Source organism: Lissotriton helveticus, chromosome 6 (assembly GCF_964261635.1).
Source record: "Lissotriton helveticus chromosome 6, aLisHel1.1, whole genome shotgun sequence".
NCBI classification, from domain to species: domain Eukaryota; kingdom Metazoa; phylum Chordata; class Amphibia; order Caudata; family Salamandridae; genus Lissotriton; species Lissotriton helveticus.
The window spans coordinates 1653181713-1653201885 of NC_136067.1; the positions used below are offsets into that span (position 1 = coordinate 1653181713).

At 44.6% G+C, this 20173-nt stretch overlaps 1 protein-coding gene across 3 annotated transcripts in view; it reads right to left on the reverse strand.

Moving 5' to 3' along the window:
• GPCPD1 (glycerophosphocholine phosphodiesterase 1) overlaps nucleotides 1–20173 on the reverse strand; it is a 733645-nt gene that overhangs the window by 419744 nt on the left and 293728 nt on the right. For all 3 annotated transcript variants that reach the window (XM_078649507.1, XM_078649508.1, XM_078649506.1), the window contains one exon: nucleotides 4336–4468. In XM_078649507.1, coding sequence (XP_078505633.1) covers nucleotides 4336–4468 — 133 coding nt within the window. The remainder of the gene's footprint in view (nucleotides 1–4335; nucleotides 4469–20173) is intronic.

Consider the following 20173-nt stretch of genomic DNA (forward strand, 5'->3'; position numbering starts at 1 on the left):
GGCATATCCATGAGCGAGCCCTGGACATCAGGGGAAAACCCAGTCGAACGTAACCAGGTGTGGCGTCGCAATGCCACCATTGTAGACATCGCCCTACCCAACGAGTCAGCGGTGTCCAAACCACACCGAATGGCGAAATTAGCCGCATCCTTTCCTTCAGCAATCGCTTGAGAAAGGACAGCCTGGACATCCTCTGAACACTGAGGCAACACCTGAGCAACGGTATCCCACACTGCATGAGAGTAGCGGCCCAACAAGCAAGCAGCGTCCACCGACCGCAGCCCCAAGCTGGCTGAAGAGAACAACCGCTTACCAAATTGATCTAATTTCTTGGAGTCCTTATCCGGCAGTGCCGTGGGAAAGGCACTCTGCGATGTCGAGGCCTGGATGACCAGACTCTCAGGCGTGGGATGGGTGGTCAGAAAGGCAGGGTCGCCAGGCGCCGGGCGGTGGCGTCTGGCAACGTTTTTATCCACTGGAGACCCCGTGGCTGGCTGCGACCAAGTACCCAAGAGGATGTCGGTAAGGGCGTCATTGAAGGAAAGCAACGACTCCGCCGAAATAGACGCTGTTTGGAGCACCTCGGTGAGGAGGTTGGTTTTGAGGGCCACTGTGGGGAGGTCGAGGTTGAGGGCCTCAGCAGCCCGACGGAGCCCCATCGTGAGGGAAGCGCCCTCCTCCATCATAGTTGGGGGAGAGGCAAACACCGGGTCAGAAGAGACATCGAGGTCGCCGGCATCCTCCAGGTCGTCCACCCAAGCCTGCTCTGAGTCACACTGCCGGGCAAAGGGGTCCTCTGATCTTTCCCAATCCTCCTCCGCCTCCGGCACCTGATAGGCTGGTCGTGGCGGTAGGGCCAAAGCAGGGACAAACGACACCGGGAATAACCCCTCCCAATGCGGATCCCAGGTCGGAACAAAATGGTCCTGGAACCGAGGCAAGAGTGGAAGGAATGGCACCCAATGCGGCGCCGAGGGCGGCGTAGGGGCTGGAACCAGCAACGCCTCACCTCATGGCACCGGAGCCAATGGCGTGGGATCCTGGGGCGCCGGGGCTGAATCTGCTGGCGGAGCCGCCGGGCCAACAAGATCTGGACACGGGACCGCGGGGCCCGAAGGCGCGTCGGTGGGAGCCCGAGACCTAAAAAGGGGGTCCATGGCAGCAAGAAACTCTTGCACCTGTTCAGGAGTCGCCGAAGGACGCGGGTAGACCGTGGGACTCCTAGGCTCCAGAGTAGCCACAGGGGCAGAGCCCTTGTCCCCTCGTCTGCCTCCGAGGAGCGACGGGGGGGACGTCGGAGAGTGAACACGCTTCTTCGACTTTTTTGTGGCGACAGTTACCAGAATACGAAGGCGAAGACTTGGAGCCCGAGGAGCGACGGCTCCGGTCCCGCGAGCAGTCCCAGGAATGGCCCTTAGACCCGGAGCGGCGGTGGGACGAATGCCGGACCTCCAGCATTTTCCGGTGCCGCTTCCTCAAGGCCTTCTGGGCCATGGCACGACAGTCCCGGGAGTCGTGGTCAGTCTCCAGGCAGTAGAGGCAAACATTGTGGGGGTCCGCCACCAACCTATTACGGCGGCACCTACGCGCACCAGGAGAAAAAAAGGGGGAGACAAAAGTCTCAAAGTAGTCAAAAAGTGACTACGGTACTTGCTCAATCAGGATCTGCACTTGCTGGCGCGGGAAAAGAAAGAACTAACGTCAGCGCGCATGGGTGGCGCCTAAGTAGTCTCCGTGACATCATCTCGGCGTTAACGACGCCAGTGACGGACACGGAGTTGTAGGACGCCAGTTACTGACGCGCAGGGGTACTGCTAAGCAAAAATTTCCGGATCCAGTCTGACGACTGGGGATTTTCTACGGTAAGGAATCTATCACTAACGTGTCGCTTTCAGATAAGGACTTTAAGAATTAACCACATTACAGGAAGACAGAAAATGCAATTTAATTAACAAGAATCAGTTAGAAAATAGTCTACAGTACTTTACCTTGCTAGTTTTTCATGAACTAGCCCAACAATTTAGAAACGGTAGAGGTGCAAAATTCTTGTTTACTCTTGAACAGGCAGAGTATGTCCAAATTCTGATGTGTATACCTACCATGGTCATCAGAAAAGTACTCCTAGCTATAAGTGAACATGAGAATGGTATTGCTCAACAGAAAATGCAAATAATCTTACCACTATTAAAAAAAGAAGGCTACGTCATAGGAACACTGACACCTTCTCATTGTTGGGACATCATCAACATATTGATTAGAGCTTAGTAGCTAAAGGACAGACTTCAGAAAAATGTCAAATACTAATCATTCTCTAGATTCACTGGTAGTATTTTGGGTTTAACTGCAGTTCTTAACGGGCACTTCAGTGCTTGCCTTCTCATTTTTACTGCTATGAGAAACCAATAAAGGACATATAAGATAAAGAAAAGTGCAGAATGAGCAAATACAAACCATGGAATATCCCACTGTAGTAAAAGAGGGAAGTTCATGATTGGAAAAAGTTTTCAAATTCAGTATATTGTGATGGTGGTTCTTGACAAGCCACAACATTCCTACCATCCAGTATATCTAACAAAAGCCGGATTGTAATGATGGAAATAACAATGTGCTGGGCCTTTACAGGGACACTGTGGAGACAATTACTGGATCCCACCAAAAGATATGGAAGAAGGATTCAACAAGAATCAATGTTCACTATCTCACGGAGGCATAAAGAAATGCACGGTCTTCTTTGAAAGATTAATATGGTGCATATTTGTTATTGATCTCTACCGCTATGACTTGGGGCTGCAGAGTGGACTTGCACAATAATTGTTTACAGTTTTATGGAAAGGCTCAGGAGGAGGGTGTCAAGATCATTCTGTATATGTAGCATCGAGCCATTATAGCTAGGTTTGGATTAGCCAGTCAGGGAGACAGGAGAAGATATTTAAACTTGAGGTTGCTGATGGACTGTGATTACTGACAGTCTTTAGGTGCAAACGCCTGGTACTATGCACAGAAAATAGAGAACACTGCTCTAGATGCTCTCCCCTCTTGCCAGATGCAGTACAGGACATGATAAAGGAGCATTAACATACACATGGTAAAATATGACCTTAGCACGGTGACTATTCACCATAGAAGACTGGTAAGCACCTTGGATCCAACATCTGCCCCACACATAGGAGAACGACTAAATGCTGGCTATTTTCCATATGCCATTTTGCCTTCTGACTTTGTCTTTTTCAGACGTCAAAAAGCCTCCAACAGTGTAGGTAGGGCAGGATGTGGCAGACAAACACGTACTCACCTGCAGTAAAGCTCATTCTGGTGGATACTATATCTAGGTTTGAATATTGTTCAAACCTAGATATAGTGTAACGTACAGTACCGCAACCAGATATCAACAGAGAAGTCACTTATAATAATATTACAACCACTGTCATGCACAATACAAGAATAAATATAAACGTTCAAGTTATTTATTAGGATTATTGGAATGTGATCCTTAAAACATATAAAATGGAATTCAAATTCTGTAACCAAAGTAGCAGTGTGGTCTCGCTACATGGTTCAAAACACCTATTCTCAGGAGTTTTTAGTTAGCAGGTCCTGTCCAACTTGTTTAAACATTGTTAGGGTGTGAATTACTTCAGTGTAAATATGCTCCCACCATATGGCTTTCAGCATTGCATATTGAAAAGGAAGCAGGATTTCCCTTACTACTTTTCCAGGTGACAGCAAAACAGTAGTTGTCAAACTCCGCCTTGCTCAGCCCTATGGGCTTCCCAGGCCCAGAGCGGATTTATCCATTGTAATTAGTGGCATCTCTTTCCGCCACATGGCAAGGGCTGACAGTATATGAATTATACAGTTAATTAAATGAGCAAGTATGCTCACGGAGCTTTCATCATTCAGTAATGTCGGAATGAAATGAGGGCACGCCTGTGGTTGCCTGGGCGGATTTGAACATGGCTGGACGTCCGCTTTTTGATCTTCACTGTTCTTACCCAAAGGGTGCATTCTGCTTGCAACCTAGTTGAAACATTAGTTTTCTGTCCGATTCTCAGTGAAATTGGCATCAGCGAAATTAAGCACCAGGAGTTTAGAATTGTTTTGGTCCGAACCTGTATCAACTAGATCGCACATAGTTCAGTCTAAAACATATGGTGGAGGTCTGTTAACTACTGAATACACAAAATACCCCAAAAGTGCACGCTAATCCAGTGAAAATTCAATACTATTTTGTTATTCAAGAACATACGGTTACAGTGCACTTCAGAACTGCAAATCACATTAAACTATTGTTCACTAGTTCATGCACAGCATATCAATGTTTGAGTAACAACTTACTGTGTGGTTGTGGTTGAGTTTCCTGCACCTCTATGTCCAACATCTAAAGGCGTTCTTGGCTTCCAGTATTTTGAAAATGAACAGCTCATATCACAACTATAGTTCTTTATTGGTTTGATAACAATGAAGTCAACTATAAATAGAAATAACTTGGTTTAGTGCCACAATATTGTATTTTGGCATCCTGAATTAGTCTCCTTGTGCACTTAACATAGGCTGGATAGCTGAAGTATATATTAAGTACCTTATCGATTTCCAAGTAATGTGACAAAGGACTGGATGGCTTGTTTTGATTTCTAGCAAGCCTTAGTAGCATAAACTTTTTGCAAAATAGATATATAAACAATTAAAATGATTTCCACCACTAAATGCACTGTAACGACAAACAGCAGAATAAAAACTGAAAATATACAGCATTTACAAGAAATGTGCTAGAACTGGGTATGATCTCCTTATGGCCATTAATAGACTACAAATACCTATACCAAGAAGTGTCACTGACTGGACAGGTGGTTCCTGTGCTCTGTGCATCACCATCATTGGTTACCTCGCCTGTTCCGACTGGGCAACCTTCAAAGTGGCTCGTGTATCCCATAGCCTGCAGATAAAGCTTTGAGCTCTGGTACCACCCCTTACCTCATAACACATTTTTCAAAGGATATTTTTGAATTGCATAAACAAATACTACCAGTAAACGTAAAATGTTCTTGTTAAATCATTTTAAAAAGGTTCACTCAAACATTTCCAACATTTTTCCTCACATTACAAAATATGTATACCATTCAAAGTGTCTCAGTGACCATTTTTCTTTCTCTACTAGTACAAAAATCACTGCCAAGAGCCGCACTTTATCTTAATCTGCAAGGTACGGACTTCAAGCTTATGTCTTGTTTCTGCATAAATGACAAAGTCCCACTTGTGCAACCGAGACTGGCAATATATGTATTGCAATAGCAATGAATGGCATCCCTTATTTCCCTTTTCCACTAGTCTCTAGTTTTAGTTTCTTATTGTCTTAATAAACAGGGGATGGTTAATTTTTATTTGCAGAAATGCATTGAGTCTCATCTGCGACTTTAATACATTTTGTAAAAGATTTTTAGGGGTTTATATGCTAGAGTTTTAAGACTATGATCCAACATTAGATCCTATCTTAAATCTAAGCTGTGATGCCCGCTGTTTAATTCACAATAAAGGTTTTGGACTTCAAGGGTGCAAAACAGAAAGGCACTGACATTTCACAATATTTCCAACCTAGAAGGCTAAGTATATTTTTATTTTATTGGGGCAATGGAAGCGAGAAACCTCTAAGATATTTCTCCATACTATACAACAACATAAACGAATTGCAGTACTGTCAAACATCGTGTAGTGTAGTTCCTATAGTCCCAATAGGCTCTGCGCATTGGAATAATATCTTCAGTAGTTTAGACGTAGGACTGAGGTTAACTAGGTCTCTACTGACTATATTAGACTTAAGTTTTGTGCCAGCTAGCTCAGAGTTCACTAGAAACTTTCTCGAATAAGCGAGGAGGAGTTTAACCTCCCTGGATAGACAAGAAGGGATTTAGTTTCTGACAACCATAAAACATGACAACTTTGCTCTCCCTGAATAAGAGTATATCTCTAGTGTCGTGTGAAAACAAAAGACAGCTATTTCACTCAGTCAAAGGTGCGTACTTAGTTTCACCAGATTGTAGAGAAAGAAGAGATGGGCGTGTTCAATAAAAGGTGTTATTTATTGAGCAGTCTCTTTCCTCATACAAGAGAAATGAATTGCTACAATTGCAATACTTATAGTTAAGTAAAGTGCATACAGTAAAAGCAGGATTATGAAATAATACTGTAAAAGCATTGATATGGTTTCTTAGCCATATGATACTTTAAAATGGATAAAATAAATACATACATATATACATTGACTAATCGTACTCAACTGGTGCTTCTAACTACGCCTACCCCGGTGTACCTGACCTAAGCCTAATACGTGGGAAGGAGTAAGTAAGTAGCAGTTTAAGTTAAGTTTGTATTGCCAAGAATCTGACTCAAGAATTCTCTGTAAGGGTTTAGTCAGTTCAGTACCTGGGTATTAGAAGGCAGGAGTGTTGGTATCTCTCTCTCAGGACTCGGTATCCCAGTCACCCGCAAGGGTAGGCTGGAAACGCTGGAGGCTGGATTTCTCGGCAGGAGAAAAGACAGCGTCTTTCTCAGTGCGTCAAAAGGGAGGGGCAGCGTCCGTGGGCTCTCGCATCAGCTGGGCTCTCGGGCAAGTAGTAGCTGCTCCAGATTCATCACCACCGTGTGTTTGCTTAAGGCAACGTTGGTATATTTATACCTGAAAGGTGCCAGGTTTGACGTAAGGCTGGACATAAGACGTCAATAAAGATGTCACTAAGAACTGGTCGTTCTTACAGTGCTTTACAGGAGTTCTTCGGACGAAATAAAAACAAAGCAGCGGGGATTTCCCAGGTTGCTGGAGGCTTGGATTTGTTTAAGAACTCGGTGTGCTTTCTAGGGGACTGGAGGAATAGGCTTGCTTAATGTGACAGCATGCGCTATGACTGAATTATGAAAAGGGTTTCTATGCCGTTGCAGGGATATTATGGATTTATAACCGGACAAGGGCAAAGAATAGGATATTGATTCAGGTACCTAGATAAAACACACTACAATCAGAGTGTGACAATTTACCTTTTGACCCCATGAAAAAATATATTTTACATCTTCTCACTCCCCATCATTTCCAGTGATCACCAAGAAGACGAATATGCAGTCATTAGCTCTTATGCTTTTAGCAGAGTGTCCAGTTCAAATAATCAATTGCCATACAGCCATGAAAAACCATTTAGCCCGTTCATGACTCTGGACGGTTAGCTCTGGTTATGTGTTTTTCTGAAAATATACTTTTCAAATTAAAGTCGTTGGTAAGCAAAGCCAATAAACTTTCTTCACTATACCACGTGAACTATGCTTTTGCCACTTTCGGGTACAACATACATCAGCAACGCTGATTTGGAATTATTTATGCAAATAGAAATACGTCAGGACTGGAAGACAGGATGATGAATTCTTAAAATGTTACAACTGGTTGCAATGTTTAACAATTCACAATAAACCCAAACAACCTTGGGAAAAACCGACATAATATCTGATACTCCAATCCACTCAAATATTAGCCTGGATGCTCTACTCTTTGTCTCTTGAATGTATTTGGTATCAGTGTCGATTTTAATTAGTTTGAAGGGGTCAGACTTTTGTTGTCAGTTTAGTTTTGAGTTTTAACCGAGGAATTTAGTTCAGGCGTGTAGGTCGATCACTTGCCCTATGGGAACTGGTACCTCAGGCAGTGATTGGAGGAAACCCACAATCAGCTTGATTGTTGAAATGAAGTCTCTTGGTCTTTCTTTTCCCATATGGTTCTTCTCACACTGGGGCGCAAGATTTAGCCCGACAAGTGCTGTGAACCTAACTGAAACCCAGAGGTAAGGCAAGTTGGCTGGAAGCTCAAGAAGGTCAGCAATATCTGCCCCCAGCATATCTGGGGTGTAGATGTCTAAATTCTCCCAGGCAAGTGTGTAGCGATGATACTCCTGAAGGCAGCCCATCATTCAGTGAGTCAGGTGAAATCCTTTAAGGATGGATCTTCCACCACTATTGATCCATTTGTTCCGGTACGCTGTAAAAACGCCTTACATGATGCCATGAAACCTATGGTGGACAGAGGAAGATCAAATTACAGTAAAGCCAAGCTTCTAACGCCTCACAGCGTACTAGGTCATGAGTATATGTTTAGATCACAATTATGAGTAGTTGAACACAGCACACCTCACCCACAATTAGTGGCATGATTCCTCATTGGGCTCTACATCCGGACATTGGTTCTGTCCAGAGGGGCTTAACCACTCGAATGGGAGCACTTAACATTTTGAGGTAGGGATTGGAGGTAACTATGTTATTGGAAATACAATTGTCTTGGGGAAAAAAGTGTATATTTTATTGCTTTTGGGTTTGTTTATTTTTGAAGACCAGTCTACCTATACCTATGTGAAAGGGAAGTTAGTATCCCACCATTCTCGTTCTTAGTCGACATGTAGCAGCCTTTTTAATTGCCAAAAGGCAAGGAGGCTTTCATCAGGGTTGAAAGATCTGTATGTTTCTCATATTTCAGTTTTCATTGTTTATAGACAACACAGACTAACGAACACAAACAAAACAAAATCATGCGAAGATGTTTGCTCAGTAACTGTCAACAGGGTATTCCAATGGAGTAAACATACATACCCATCATTAGTAAATACAGCGCACCAACACCACACTCAGGTAAAAAAAGTGGGCACAATGATAGGTTTTCATATCAGATTATTAGAACTCATCCTATGCTCCAGAGTGAGAAACCTCTTGGGGTGAGGAGAGAGAACAGCTACCTTCAGTCACACACTGAACATAAAGAAAACCAGTGAGAGGGGTGTCAAAAGATATTTAGTCCATTTCCTCTCGCTGGTTTATCTAGAAGGGGAGACTGACAGAATATTTGCATAAAGCATCAGGACACTGATATTATACATCAGAATGCGAGAACGTCTAATGGTGGGCGATGCAGTAGTCTTGGAGATACCTTGTCAATATCATGTTCTATTTTTGTTTAGGAGTTCCGTTTTCTTCATTAATGATATGTGAGAGCTAATTAATCAAAAGTGAGTATGTAATATTAAATCAGGTATATATCTTAATTGCTCAGTAGCTGCACATGTGATAGTCAAGCTTACATGAATAGATTTGTGGTATTTAATCAATGCAGTTGACCATTTCATGTATAGAAAGATTATAATTGGATGTTACATTTTTTTGTCCTTTCAAAAGAACACTGCCTAAAAGAGTGAAAGGGCATTGCACCATTTAATATTGGACGTTTATTCTGAAAACATTTAATAAAGCCCTGAATAATCTTATAAAAACTGTGCATAACGCGGGGCCCGTGTTGTTTTTAACTTCACCCAATATAGCTTACATGATTGCCAGGAGTTGCACTCATTTCTTGACAACCTCCTTGCAACAACACATTTCAAAGTCATTTAAATGGTTTGATTGGGCCCTTGTGACTAATGCGTTTAGTTTTTCGAGTTTCTCATCTATTCCAGTCACAAAAATCACCATTGTGTTAAGTACACTTGGATATGCATTTTGTTAGAGTGATGAGTTAGGGCCAGTACTGTTGCTTGCATTGAGTTCAATGTGGCGGACCACAGATTAGGTTTTTTTCTCCAGGTATCACCGTCCGTAGTCTTTTAATTAACTCCTCCTCTGTAGTTGCTCCATAGTTACTTATATTGCCCCCTCCTTGGGGACTAGCAGAGAAGGATCCTAGTCGTCGTTTCATTTAAATTCAGGAAATGCAAAAAGTTGAGGTACTCCTTTTGGTGCCCACCCATCTGCACCTGTTGTTGCTGTATCCGTAAACATCACACTTTCAGGGGCATGCACAGGTGGCTACCACCCAGACAGGAGCTCGCCAGTGCCCCCGCAAGCAGCACCCAAACCTAACTGGGCAGCTTCTGCAGGGCCCCGGCTCACACTCTACGTTAGCTGCTAAAAGCTTCCGCGCTCAGGGTATAGGCAGGTTCGACACAGTCTCTCACTTAGGCCCACTTAGTCTCTCTTGGCCTCTCACTGCAGGTTTCAGAAGATTTGCTGTTGCCTCTAGGGGTGCTGCTGCTGAGGTGGCCTTTTAACCTGTCCTTTTAACTTGACCTTTTAAATTGTGTTGTCCTATGCCAAACAATAGTGGCAAAGTATTCTTAGTCTTGTTCTTAGTCTTATAGTCTTCTAATCTTATACCACCTACAGGTACCTCCAGGTACCAGGCACAACTGACTTATGAGCAAGAGGCTCCATTCACCTCACCTCTGTTGCGGAGGCCACTACGATATGGCCTGGGCAGTTGTGAAATCAGATGTAAAATGAATGATGAAAGGTGAAGAAATGGGGCATTGTCGCCGAGTAGTGGAGTCCCTGTGCTCCCAGGCGGCTCGCGGACGAGGTCAACTCCCGGGAGTCAGCGCCCGCAATCTTTTCACTGACTGCCACCGACGCTCTTCTCCGCTTGCTAAATTGTCTCCAACACCACGCTAGTCGTCTCCGTCGCAGCACCCGCGGCTTCCTGCAACCGCATGCTTGCAACGACACAGTGCGACCAGACTTTGTCAGCTGCTTGCAGTAGTGCATGAGTGTATCTACTCTTAAGCATCGCAAGGTCCCCTCATAAACGAACCAAACAAAAAGCTCTAGAGGATGCATTCCCTCACCAAGCAAGGGGCACAGAAAAATTCCCAGGCACCCTGTGAAGCCTCAATTTGCGCACTGGAGAAATCGTCACACCATCTCAAAGTCAAAGCCTACAACAGAAACATTAAGCTGTGGCCCAAGGAGGATACCCTGGGAATAGTGGCAAAATTGATAATGACATGTGCTCAAGACTGAGGAAGAATCAGTAGAAAACTCTAAAGGGAACCACCATGAGCAAGGGCAACAAAAAGAGCAAAGTTACTAAACCAGAGATTGAGGAGGATGGGAGTAGTAGAGGGAGAATTAATGTCAGGCTCTGAAGACTCGATGTGCGAAAAGACTTCGGGATGGGAAAAACCTCAGACCAGGGGTGTAAACCAGGGGGTGCAGTACCCCTGTACATTCTACAACACAAACTCAGAAAGAGCTGATCAGCAACACGAGCTCTAGAAAAAAAGATGAGGGCCTCTGGTGGGCTTACGTTGATAATAGCTCAAGTATGTCAGCATTGCACTGTGCAGAGGATTAGGAAAATCAACAGGCAAAGAAAGGCAAAGAAGATAGGCACTTAGTATGTGATATAAAATGGTTGTTGAACCATATGCAATCAAATATTAGTTCACTTGCAAAATCGCATGTTCTGCAATCTATAAATGCATTTTTAGTAATGCTCTTATTTGAAGTGCCACAGTGATGCCATGCTTGATAATTGGGAATGAATCAAGCATGTGAATCTATGAAAGATCTAATGCTGGAGTAGGAAAATGTTACTTACCCTGTAAGCATCTGTTTGTTCCATGTAGTGCTGTAGATTCACATGCTGTGCATACTCCTGCCACCTAGTGTGGGGCGCGGATGTGTGCAAGTTGTTTTTGTTGAAAAAAAAATTCTTGAGTCACAACTTTTTGCTTGAAATACAAATTATTATGCGCAATGGGAGGGATGTTTGGAGCAGAGCAACACAGGAAAGACATGAGACTGCATAAGAAGTAGAAAGAAATGGTAACCAATAGCCAGAGGCGTCCGGGGAGGAGGGTGTGAGCATGTAAATCTACAGCACCACATGCTACAAACAGATGCTTACAGGATAAGTAACATTTTCCTTTAGAGAGGTGTGACTGTTGACTGACTGTAAAGCAGTCCTCTAAGCGGCGGCTAGCCTGTTGATGTTAAGAAACCTGAAAAGGGGTGCATAGTACAGCCTGACCAACATTATCTTGTTGAAGGGCTAATACAGCTACACAGTAGTGCTGTGAGAAAGTGAATGGTGTAGACCAAGTAGCTGCTTTACAAATTACAGCTATTGGGATTTTCTCAAGGAAGGCTATAGAGGCCCTTTCTTTCTAGTGGAATGGGCCCTCGTAGCTACAAGCAAAAATCTTTTAGCGTTTGTGTAACAGGTATGGATGCATTTACGTATCTATCTGGCTATACCCGAATTCGATAGGGACTTTCCTTTATGTGAATCAGAAAAAACAACAAACAGTTGCTGGTTTTTTATAAATGGATTTGTTCTATCTATATAATACATTGAGACTAGTTTAATACACGGTAGGAAGGGCCCTTTCTGCAACTGAGTCAGGTTGTGTAAAGAAGTCTTTTTGTGAATGAGTGACAATTTGTTTCTGTCCAGCATCAAGTTGCTCCTGCAACTTTTGGAGGACCGGTTCGACTGGCTCATGGGCTGGTCTTTCTATTGGAGTAGAGTGTTTTGGCGGCAACTGGTGCTTCAAGGCCGACTGTTTCGGATCCAATGGTCAGGTAGGTCCAGCGCCAGGGGCAGTGAGCGCCAAGCATGGTGCTTAAAGTTGACAGTCGTTGCAGACCACAGCCCGAAGACCTTGGCGGCCCACTAGCCTACCTCTATGGGTCCAGAGCAGCTGAATGCCTTTTGTGGGGTAGAAGCTGGGAGACGTGTTGAGGGGGAGCTGTACTGACGACCTGTTGAGCCAGCGGGAGGTCTTTAACACTAGGTTGGCGCTTGAACTCTTCGGGCAAGAAAGACTCCTCACCAGTGCCGAAGGCTCGGTATGATGTTTTTCCTTGAGGTCCTGGGTGCCTAAGAGGTCTGGAGTATCTTCGCCATCTTAAGTCGGTGGTCTCGAAAGGTATTCTTCGGCCGAAAGAACCTAAATGCATCACAAGCGGCCTCATCGTGCTCAAGTAGTATGCAAAGATTACAGACCTGGTGGAGTTCGGCCCTGGAGTACTTCGCACAACACCAAGGGCAGTATCAAAAGGTTGCCCGTTCCATTAAAGGAGAGGCATGGTGAGAGTCGACCGACTGCAAGGAAAGTGACCAACGGGCGAGGCACCACCAGGGCTGAAGTCGACCAGCGTACTGTCCCGAACAGTACCTGGAAACATCAACCCTATACGAAAGAAAAGGGGCAAACGTAATCGATACAACACAGACTGAGAAATAGGGGACGTGAGAACCAAAAAAGGATCCCCTCAACATAGTCAATATGGAGCACGGAAGCATACATCCGAACCAGATTGGAGGGGGGGGGGGGCAGGGGTAACAATCTAACAGTAGATTCGGTGACCATGCACATTTCAAGGAAGAAGTGGAGTCATACTCATTGTGGCCCGAGAAGATTTCTTTTAACAACAACTTGCACACATTCGAGCACAAACACTAGATGGGAGGAGTATGCACAGCATGATTATCTACAAACATACCTCACAGTAATTTCTGAACTAATGGAATTCCATTTATTCAATAGGCATACTGTCTCACAAGCAAGGTCCTGGAAACTTTCTGCTAAAACCAAGAAAAACATTCAATGTGGAGCTGTTCAATATTAATTCCAGTAAAATTACCCAAAATGCAAAACCAGAATTTGGCACAATATTTTTGCACAAAATGTGTTCTTGAATTCTATTTTGACACAGTTAAATTTGCTGCTTTAAAAATAGCACAACACATACAGCAGCTGCTTGAGTTCTGGTCGTTTTCGCTGTACCAATGCTCTTTTTTTTTTTTTTTAGTCCTCATTCAAAAAATGGTGCTCTGATTTCAAGAAGATAGGGCCTAGTCGAACCAGTAAGAGGCGAAAGAAGACCCGGTCACTCCACACAGGAGGGTAAGTTGTTACCCTGGAATCATTCGTAAGAATAAGCCTCTTGGATTGACCATGGCTCCAATTCTTATACAGTCGAGTGCATTGAGATATACTGAGCCTCCACTATAACAGCCTGTACAGCAAGTTGGTAATCATTGGACCGTTGAGCGCAAAGCTGCGTTTCTTACTTAAATAAAAGAGAGAAAAATAGCCACAAATGTGAAAAGAAAGCAATGGCAGGTGTAAGAGATATGAAATAGAAGGAGACACCCAAAAAGGCAAACCGTAAAAGATTGTGGAAGCTATATTCAGTGAGAGATACTGGAGACATAGCTTTTAAACCAAGTGTCCCAAAGATCCCAACATTTTGTTTTCTTAACCCGCTTATTTAGACGATCAAGGTGTGAAATTCTCTGTATTGAAACAATCCATTCAATTTCAGTGGGGGAGAAGGGAGGATCCATTTAACACACAACTCCCTTCGTGCCAAAAGTATTAGAACAAAAAAAAGAGCCTTCTGGGTTTTGAAGAAACTTTGATTACCCACCCCACCTTGCATCACACCGAAAATAACATTAGACCCAGTCAACCCAATCTCTTGACCCATAATAGCGGAGATGATGTTACCCACGTTTTTCCAAAAAAGACTGGATTGAAGGACACTGCCAAATCATATGGACCTCGTTCACGCTGTACTCATCACATTTCGGGTACTTCTTTGTCACTCCATTCCCCATCTTTGACAGTTTCCGTGGCATCCAGTACGCTTTATGGACAGTAAAAAGGTGGTTTCTCTTTAAAGGCACAGCTTTCACATATGACCACAAAAGAGACAAATATACTTGCCCTAAGGTTTCGAGGTCTTCACCTGGCAGGTCCTTCTTCCAGATCTCTGTAAATGGATTCTGTGTGTCCTCCCCGGTCTGAATTATCAATCAATACGATTCTGCTACTTCTTTCCGTACTGTAGACCTTGAGCAGATCTTATTCACCAGATCCCGATTCCCTTCAATCTCCTTCCCTATCGATTTTATCCAGCTCAAAATCTGATAGTATTTAAACTTTGATACGGAGTTCTCTGAAACTGCAGTAAGGCACTACCATGAAATCAGCTCATTGTCCACAGTAAGTTGCCTCCACTTCAATATCCCAGATATTCGAAGGGGGACTGCACGAGAAATCCACTAAGCAGGAAGGGGTGCCTGGGGAATCCCAGATGGGTGCTTCCTCAGTGTAGTACGGTATGTTCAGCATTGACCTCACATGAGACCATACTTTAGCTGCGGTAAGGACTTTCAGCCTAACCTTCTTAAAAAATTTAGGGTGACCGAATTTTAAAAGAAAAAGATCTGCTTGATTCAGAATACTCATGCCTAGAATCTTAAAGAGTGGAGGAAACGTTGAGCTTTCTTTTAATAGTCGGCATTAATTCTTTAGGTGAAAGGCACAATAATATATATAATGGTCCGGGGTGGCTATGCCGCCATGAACTTTCTTTCTCCTAAGGTTCTTTTGAGATATTCTTGGGATTTTTCTTCTCCAAATGAAGCTGGAAAACCCCCCTGTACTTTCCTAAACCAGATCTTTGACAATTCTAATTGAACATGCTCTTTTGTTAACTTGTTCCTGCAAACTGCATGTAACGTTAAATGACTGATATTATGTAAGATTACGACAGCGTAACGGAAATTGAGCCTGCGCTTATATGTTATGGTATATGTTATGTTATAAAGAGATTTATACCGCGCACTGATACTCAAGAGTGTCCTGGCACACAGTGACAGAGGTGAGCAAAAGAACTAGATCAGCTGTTTGAACAGGAAAGTTTAAAGAAGTTTTTTTTAAAATAGGAAGCTCCTTGGTATGCCGGAAGTCAGCTGGCAGAGCATTCCACAGTGTGGTTGCTTTTACCACAAAGGACTGCCCCCCAATCCGCGAGCGGCGGAAGCTAGGGACCACCAGCTGACGTTGGAGGGCGGAGCGAAGAGGTCGCCTGGGTAGATAGAAAGCGAACCGCAAACTAATGCAGGCAGGGCCAGGGCCGTGAAGTGCCTTATGAGTCATGGTCATCCAGATATCCAGAAATTTGACTTCTACCTGAACGCAGCACCTTAGATTAGTCATCCTGAAACCACACATTCCAATCTCTTAAATTAACATACAAGTCTCTGAAGCAGCAATAAAATCCACCTCTCTATTCATCTATCCGTATCTCGTTAAATCTAAACCTATATACTCATGAGTCGCTCACTGCTATAACACAACAAACAATCTAACCACTTGGAAATAAGATGTGTCCCTTTCACAGAAATAGCTTTGGGAGGTTTTTCTTAGGAAGTTCATACAATGGGTGGTAGTATTTCTATTTAGTGGAGGCCACTGTCTTGAACCACAAAACCCATCTAGTGAAATGTATGCCTTATCAAGGAACTTGAGGATTGCAGTCTTCTCATGTGGGGTGCCTTGAAGCTCGAACATTGACATATCCTGGGCTCTGGAACATCCCAGGATTAACTTTAATCTGGAAACCAGGGGCTAATAAGCCTCTCTGAGGATGTGATACTAACTGCACAGATACTCCACGGAACTCTAAGATCATCTGGGTTGAAACAAGGCCACTATAGGACCACCTCAAAACAGAAGTTCCTCAAAGGAGGAGAACCTAGTGTTGCTGAGTTATCACTACTAGTGGAGTCTCACACAACACAGAGAGGCTTTCCACGTGATTTACTCACTTTAATTCCAAAGTAACTTCAAACCCTACCAAACTATTATTCTTTATTTCCTACATGCAATTATAGATTTTTTTCTAAATAAAAAAATAAAATATTTTAACATGCTGCTTTTCAATGCAATTACTTCAACGGGTGTCAAATATCTTGGTCTTCAAACAAAACAACCAGGAAATCATGTTGAGCTAAAGCAGGGAGTCAGCCACTTTTTTGCCTATTAGTAATTATGCATCAAAACACCAGGTATCACGTGCATTTTTATTATGTGCATTCTTCTCCCAATTAAACCATCAGGAAAAGCTTGAGAATGTAGCAGTCCTAACTACCTCATCATTTCTCTGAATCTCTAGATTTGGCTGTGTTGCTGAGAAGGCCGTTCTTCACTATACAAATCATATAAACTCAAACTCCGGTATTTGTTTGCATCCTCTTACAGACTGCATCGGGATCAAAATTACCAGTGTACGGGCACCTTCAATACTGAAGAATATAGCTTGTGACCCAAAGTATCAGAGGAGTAAAAATGTTGTCTTTCTTCAACATGAACCCCCTCTACGTACCGGTCAGTTCAGTTGGCAGCCTCAAAAGAGTATGTGTGCTTATTTTTATTTTTCAGCTTAGATATTGGTTTTCCCTTTTCAACTGTTTTTCACGGTGTATGGGACAGCAAGGTGATAGCTATGCTGCAAGCTTGTTTTATGCATTAATGTGTTCAATTGGACCTCAATTTAAAAGAAGAAATATTTGAAATTCATTTTAAATTTGGATTATCCAGCTATAGAAAGGCTGCATAACCATGCATTTAAAATTGTAAAGTTTGTATAATGTATTCTTACTCTCATTCATATGATTAACAAAGATCCTACAATGCAGAACTATGCAGTTTCAACTGCATAAAATTACTACTGTTTCTAAATCTATACTCTGTATCCTTCATGGTCATGTTGCTAAAACTACCTTTTTCCCAGCATTTGGGAAATGGGCCAAGACTCTGCAGCACAACAAACCTGTGAAGCATTCCAAAGTTTTTTCATCACAAAGGGAATCGATCTTTTAATATAGCATTATAGCCCACTGCCAGGGGCTATGCCAGTTTGTAAACGCCTTTCTGAGCCACAGGCGAGGACCTATAACAAGGGAGAGGGATTTTAACAACCAGTATAGCAGAGGCAAAAAGTTAAGAGGCTAATAGAACATTCCTTTCACTGAGAGTAGAATGTTCTAAATTAAACAGGGAGGGCAGCATGGCCACAGCAGCGACCAAGATGGGCGAAAGCCTGTGAAGCTCCGGCAGTTGTGGCATACAAACTACACAGATCACCTATATTGGTGCATCAAAACCCATCCACACGGAGATTATGCAGCTGCTGGTGGTGGTGGTGGTGTGATGCTGATCACCGCCTTTCCAGATGCCGATCCCACCTGTATGCCCAACATTCCTGTGAGGGACCCGCGCTGACAAACACCATCTCGGAGACCCTGCGGTGACAGGGGCGAGCCTGAGGCTGAGACTGCAGAGAATCGCTGAGGCTATGGGTCCCTCCTTTCTGCCAGTCACTGACCGCTCGGACTTGCTGCATGCAATGCCATCAGAGTACCCTGGCTCTTGCTCTGCCTAATTTGCGGCCAGCTGCAACACTACTCATCTGCCACCCAGTTTATTCATGGATACCCCTTCCTGAGCATCAGAGGCCCTGAATGCCATGAGTGCTCAGCCTCCTAACATGGTGAGTGCCCCTCTGCGATTGTGCCGCGAGGCCGGCTGGCCTGAATCCCTGTGTGCGACCATTCGCTTTCGCAGCCTTGGCGCGCTGCAGCTGGTGGAATGCAGGCGGTCCTTCAAGCCCCGCTGACTGTTGCCCCTCCTCTCGACACTCCGACATCGCTGTAAAGGCTTCGTAGAGCAGGACTCAGTTCAGCAGGCGTTGGCGACTGGAGGCACTAACAAAGGGCTATGCAGCTCTACATTTCATACGTCACTCCTGCATGCACGGTTGCCCAGCCACAGATCTCTGTTGGGGCCCTCAGCTGTCCCCATGCCATGTCAGAGGCAAATTGCTGCAACAAATTCAGCTTCCCCTCAGGCTGCATGGGGCAGGAGTACCTGAGGAGGCATGTATCAATAATGCTGCTTCAAGGACAATATCCCTTTCTGATGAACAGTAGCCACATCTGCAGGGCAAGCTAGCAGTCTGAGATTGAGGATTGTACTCTCGCCTATACTACTGTCTACAGCCAAATTAATGTTAGCCAGTTACACCTGGTCACCTTCAGAACTGTAGCCCACCTCTATTGCTCGGCCCCCGCCCCACGGCATATACACATGACTGGGGTTGTGCATGCTTGGCCCGGGATACTACGCCACGCTTACTAGGCTACTTTCCAGACTTCTACTTCCCTCCAGTATTTCATACTTACAATGCGTCGAAGTGGCCCGAAGCAATGCAATCTAAACCGACGCATTGACATGGCTCCCATTCTGACACCGACTAATCACTGGAAATGGAGGTGAGCCCGATACCGCAGGTGGCAAGGCTTTCAGAATGGCGGAACTCAGAGCTCCATAGATGCTCGTTTCAATGCGCTCACCGAATGCATTGACCGTACAAGCGAACGCCTGGATCGTCAAAACACCCAATGAGATGGTGCTGGAACGCTTATCTCCAGCTTGGAGGATGGCACAACGACCATGGTGAAACGCTTGGAAAAATTGGAATGTATCCTGAAAACAGTAGATATCAAAAACAAGGACCTGGAGGCACGGTTTCACAGGAACAATATTTGCATTCTTGGCATCGCAGAAACAACGAATATGGTGCGCCCAGATGCATTTGTTGAATCACAGAATCCCTGCACGCCCGGGGCGGCATCACGCGACTCTGCCCAGGCGTCGTCCACGTACGTAACGTCAGCGAGGTCACATAAGCCCCGGCGCGCCTAAGTCCGTTTTTTCGGCGAACTTTTCTGCACCACAACGCGGAGCCACCAGACAAAAACTGTGGGAGCATGGGAACAGTGTGCGAAAGAGTAGAAAGGAGGAAGACACCAAAAGGAACAGTGCAAACTGCAGCGCCCAAAGGCAGGGACAGAAGAAGAACAGAGCAGAGCCCTGACCACCCACCCTGCTAGTACATAGACATCCACCCCTCCCGTCCCCCATATACAAGGAACATGCGTAAAGGGTCATGACACATGAAGCAGGCCTACAACCCCTATGCAGAAACAAGAAGGGGAGCCAGTTCCAAAACGGACAGGAACAACCAACCTCCAAGCCACCCTGGCATAGAGCGCAACCACCCCCCAAGGAAAGATGACCCCAACTCAGAGGTTAGCAGAGGGGCCAGGACCCCCAGCACCATGAGGGAGGGAAGTGAGGGGAGGCAGAGATCGGAAGGCCAACCGCCCCAACCTGGAGCACCCAGAGCAGCGGTGTACAGGAGCACAGTAACTCCATCCTCCGTGGAACCAAGGAGGAGGAATGAACAGCAACAAGACGGAATCACCCGTCAAGAGCAAGAAAACACTCACAAGAGACATAGCCCCCCACCGGGAGGCAAGCACCAAAGACCAACCCAAGGGTCCTCGCAGAACGGGGAGGAAGGGGGGGCCATGGAGGAATCTGCGGCTAGAATTGTCTCTACCCGAAACATCGTTATCGAAGGTAAGTAACTCATACATCTGATGGAGACTACTAGCCGCAGATTCCTTCACGTAGAATAGATACCATAGCAATACCCACAGGGAAGGAGGGTCTGC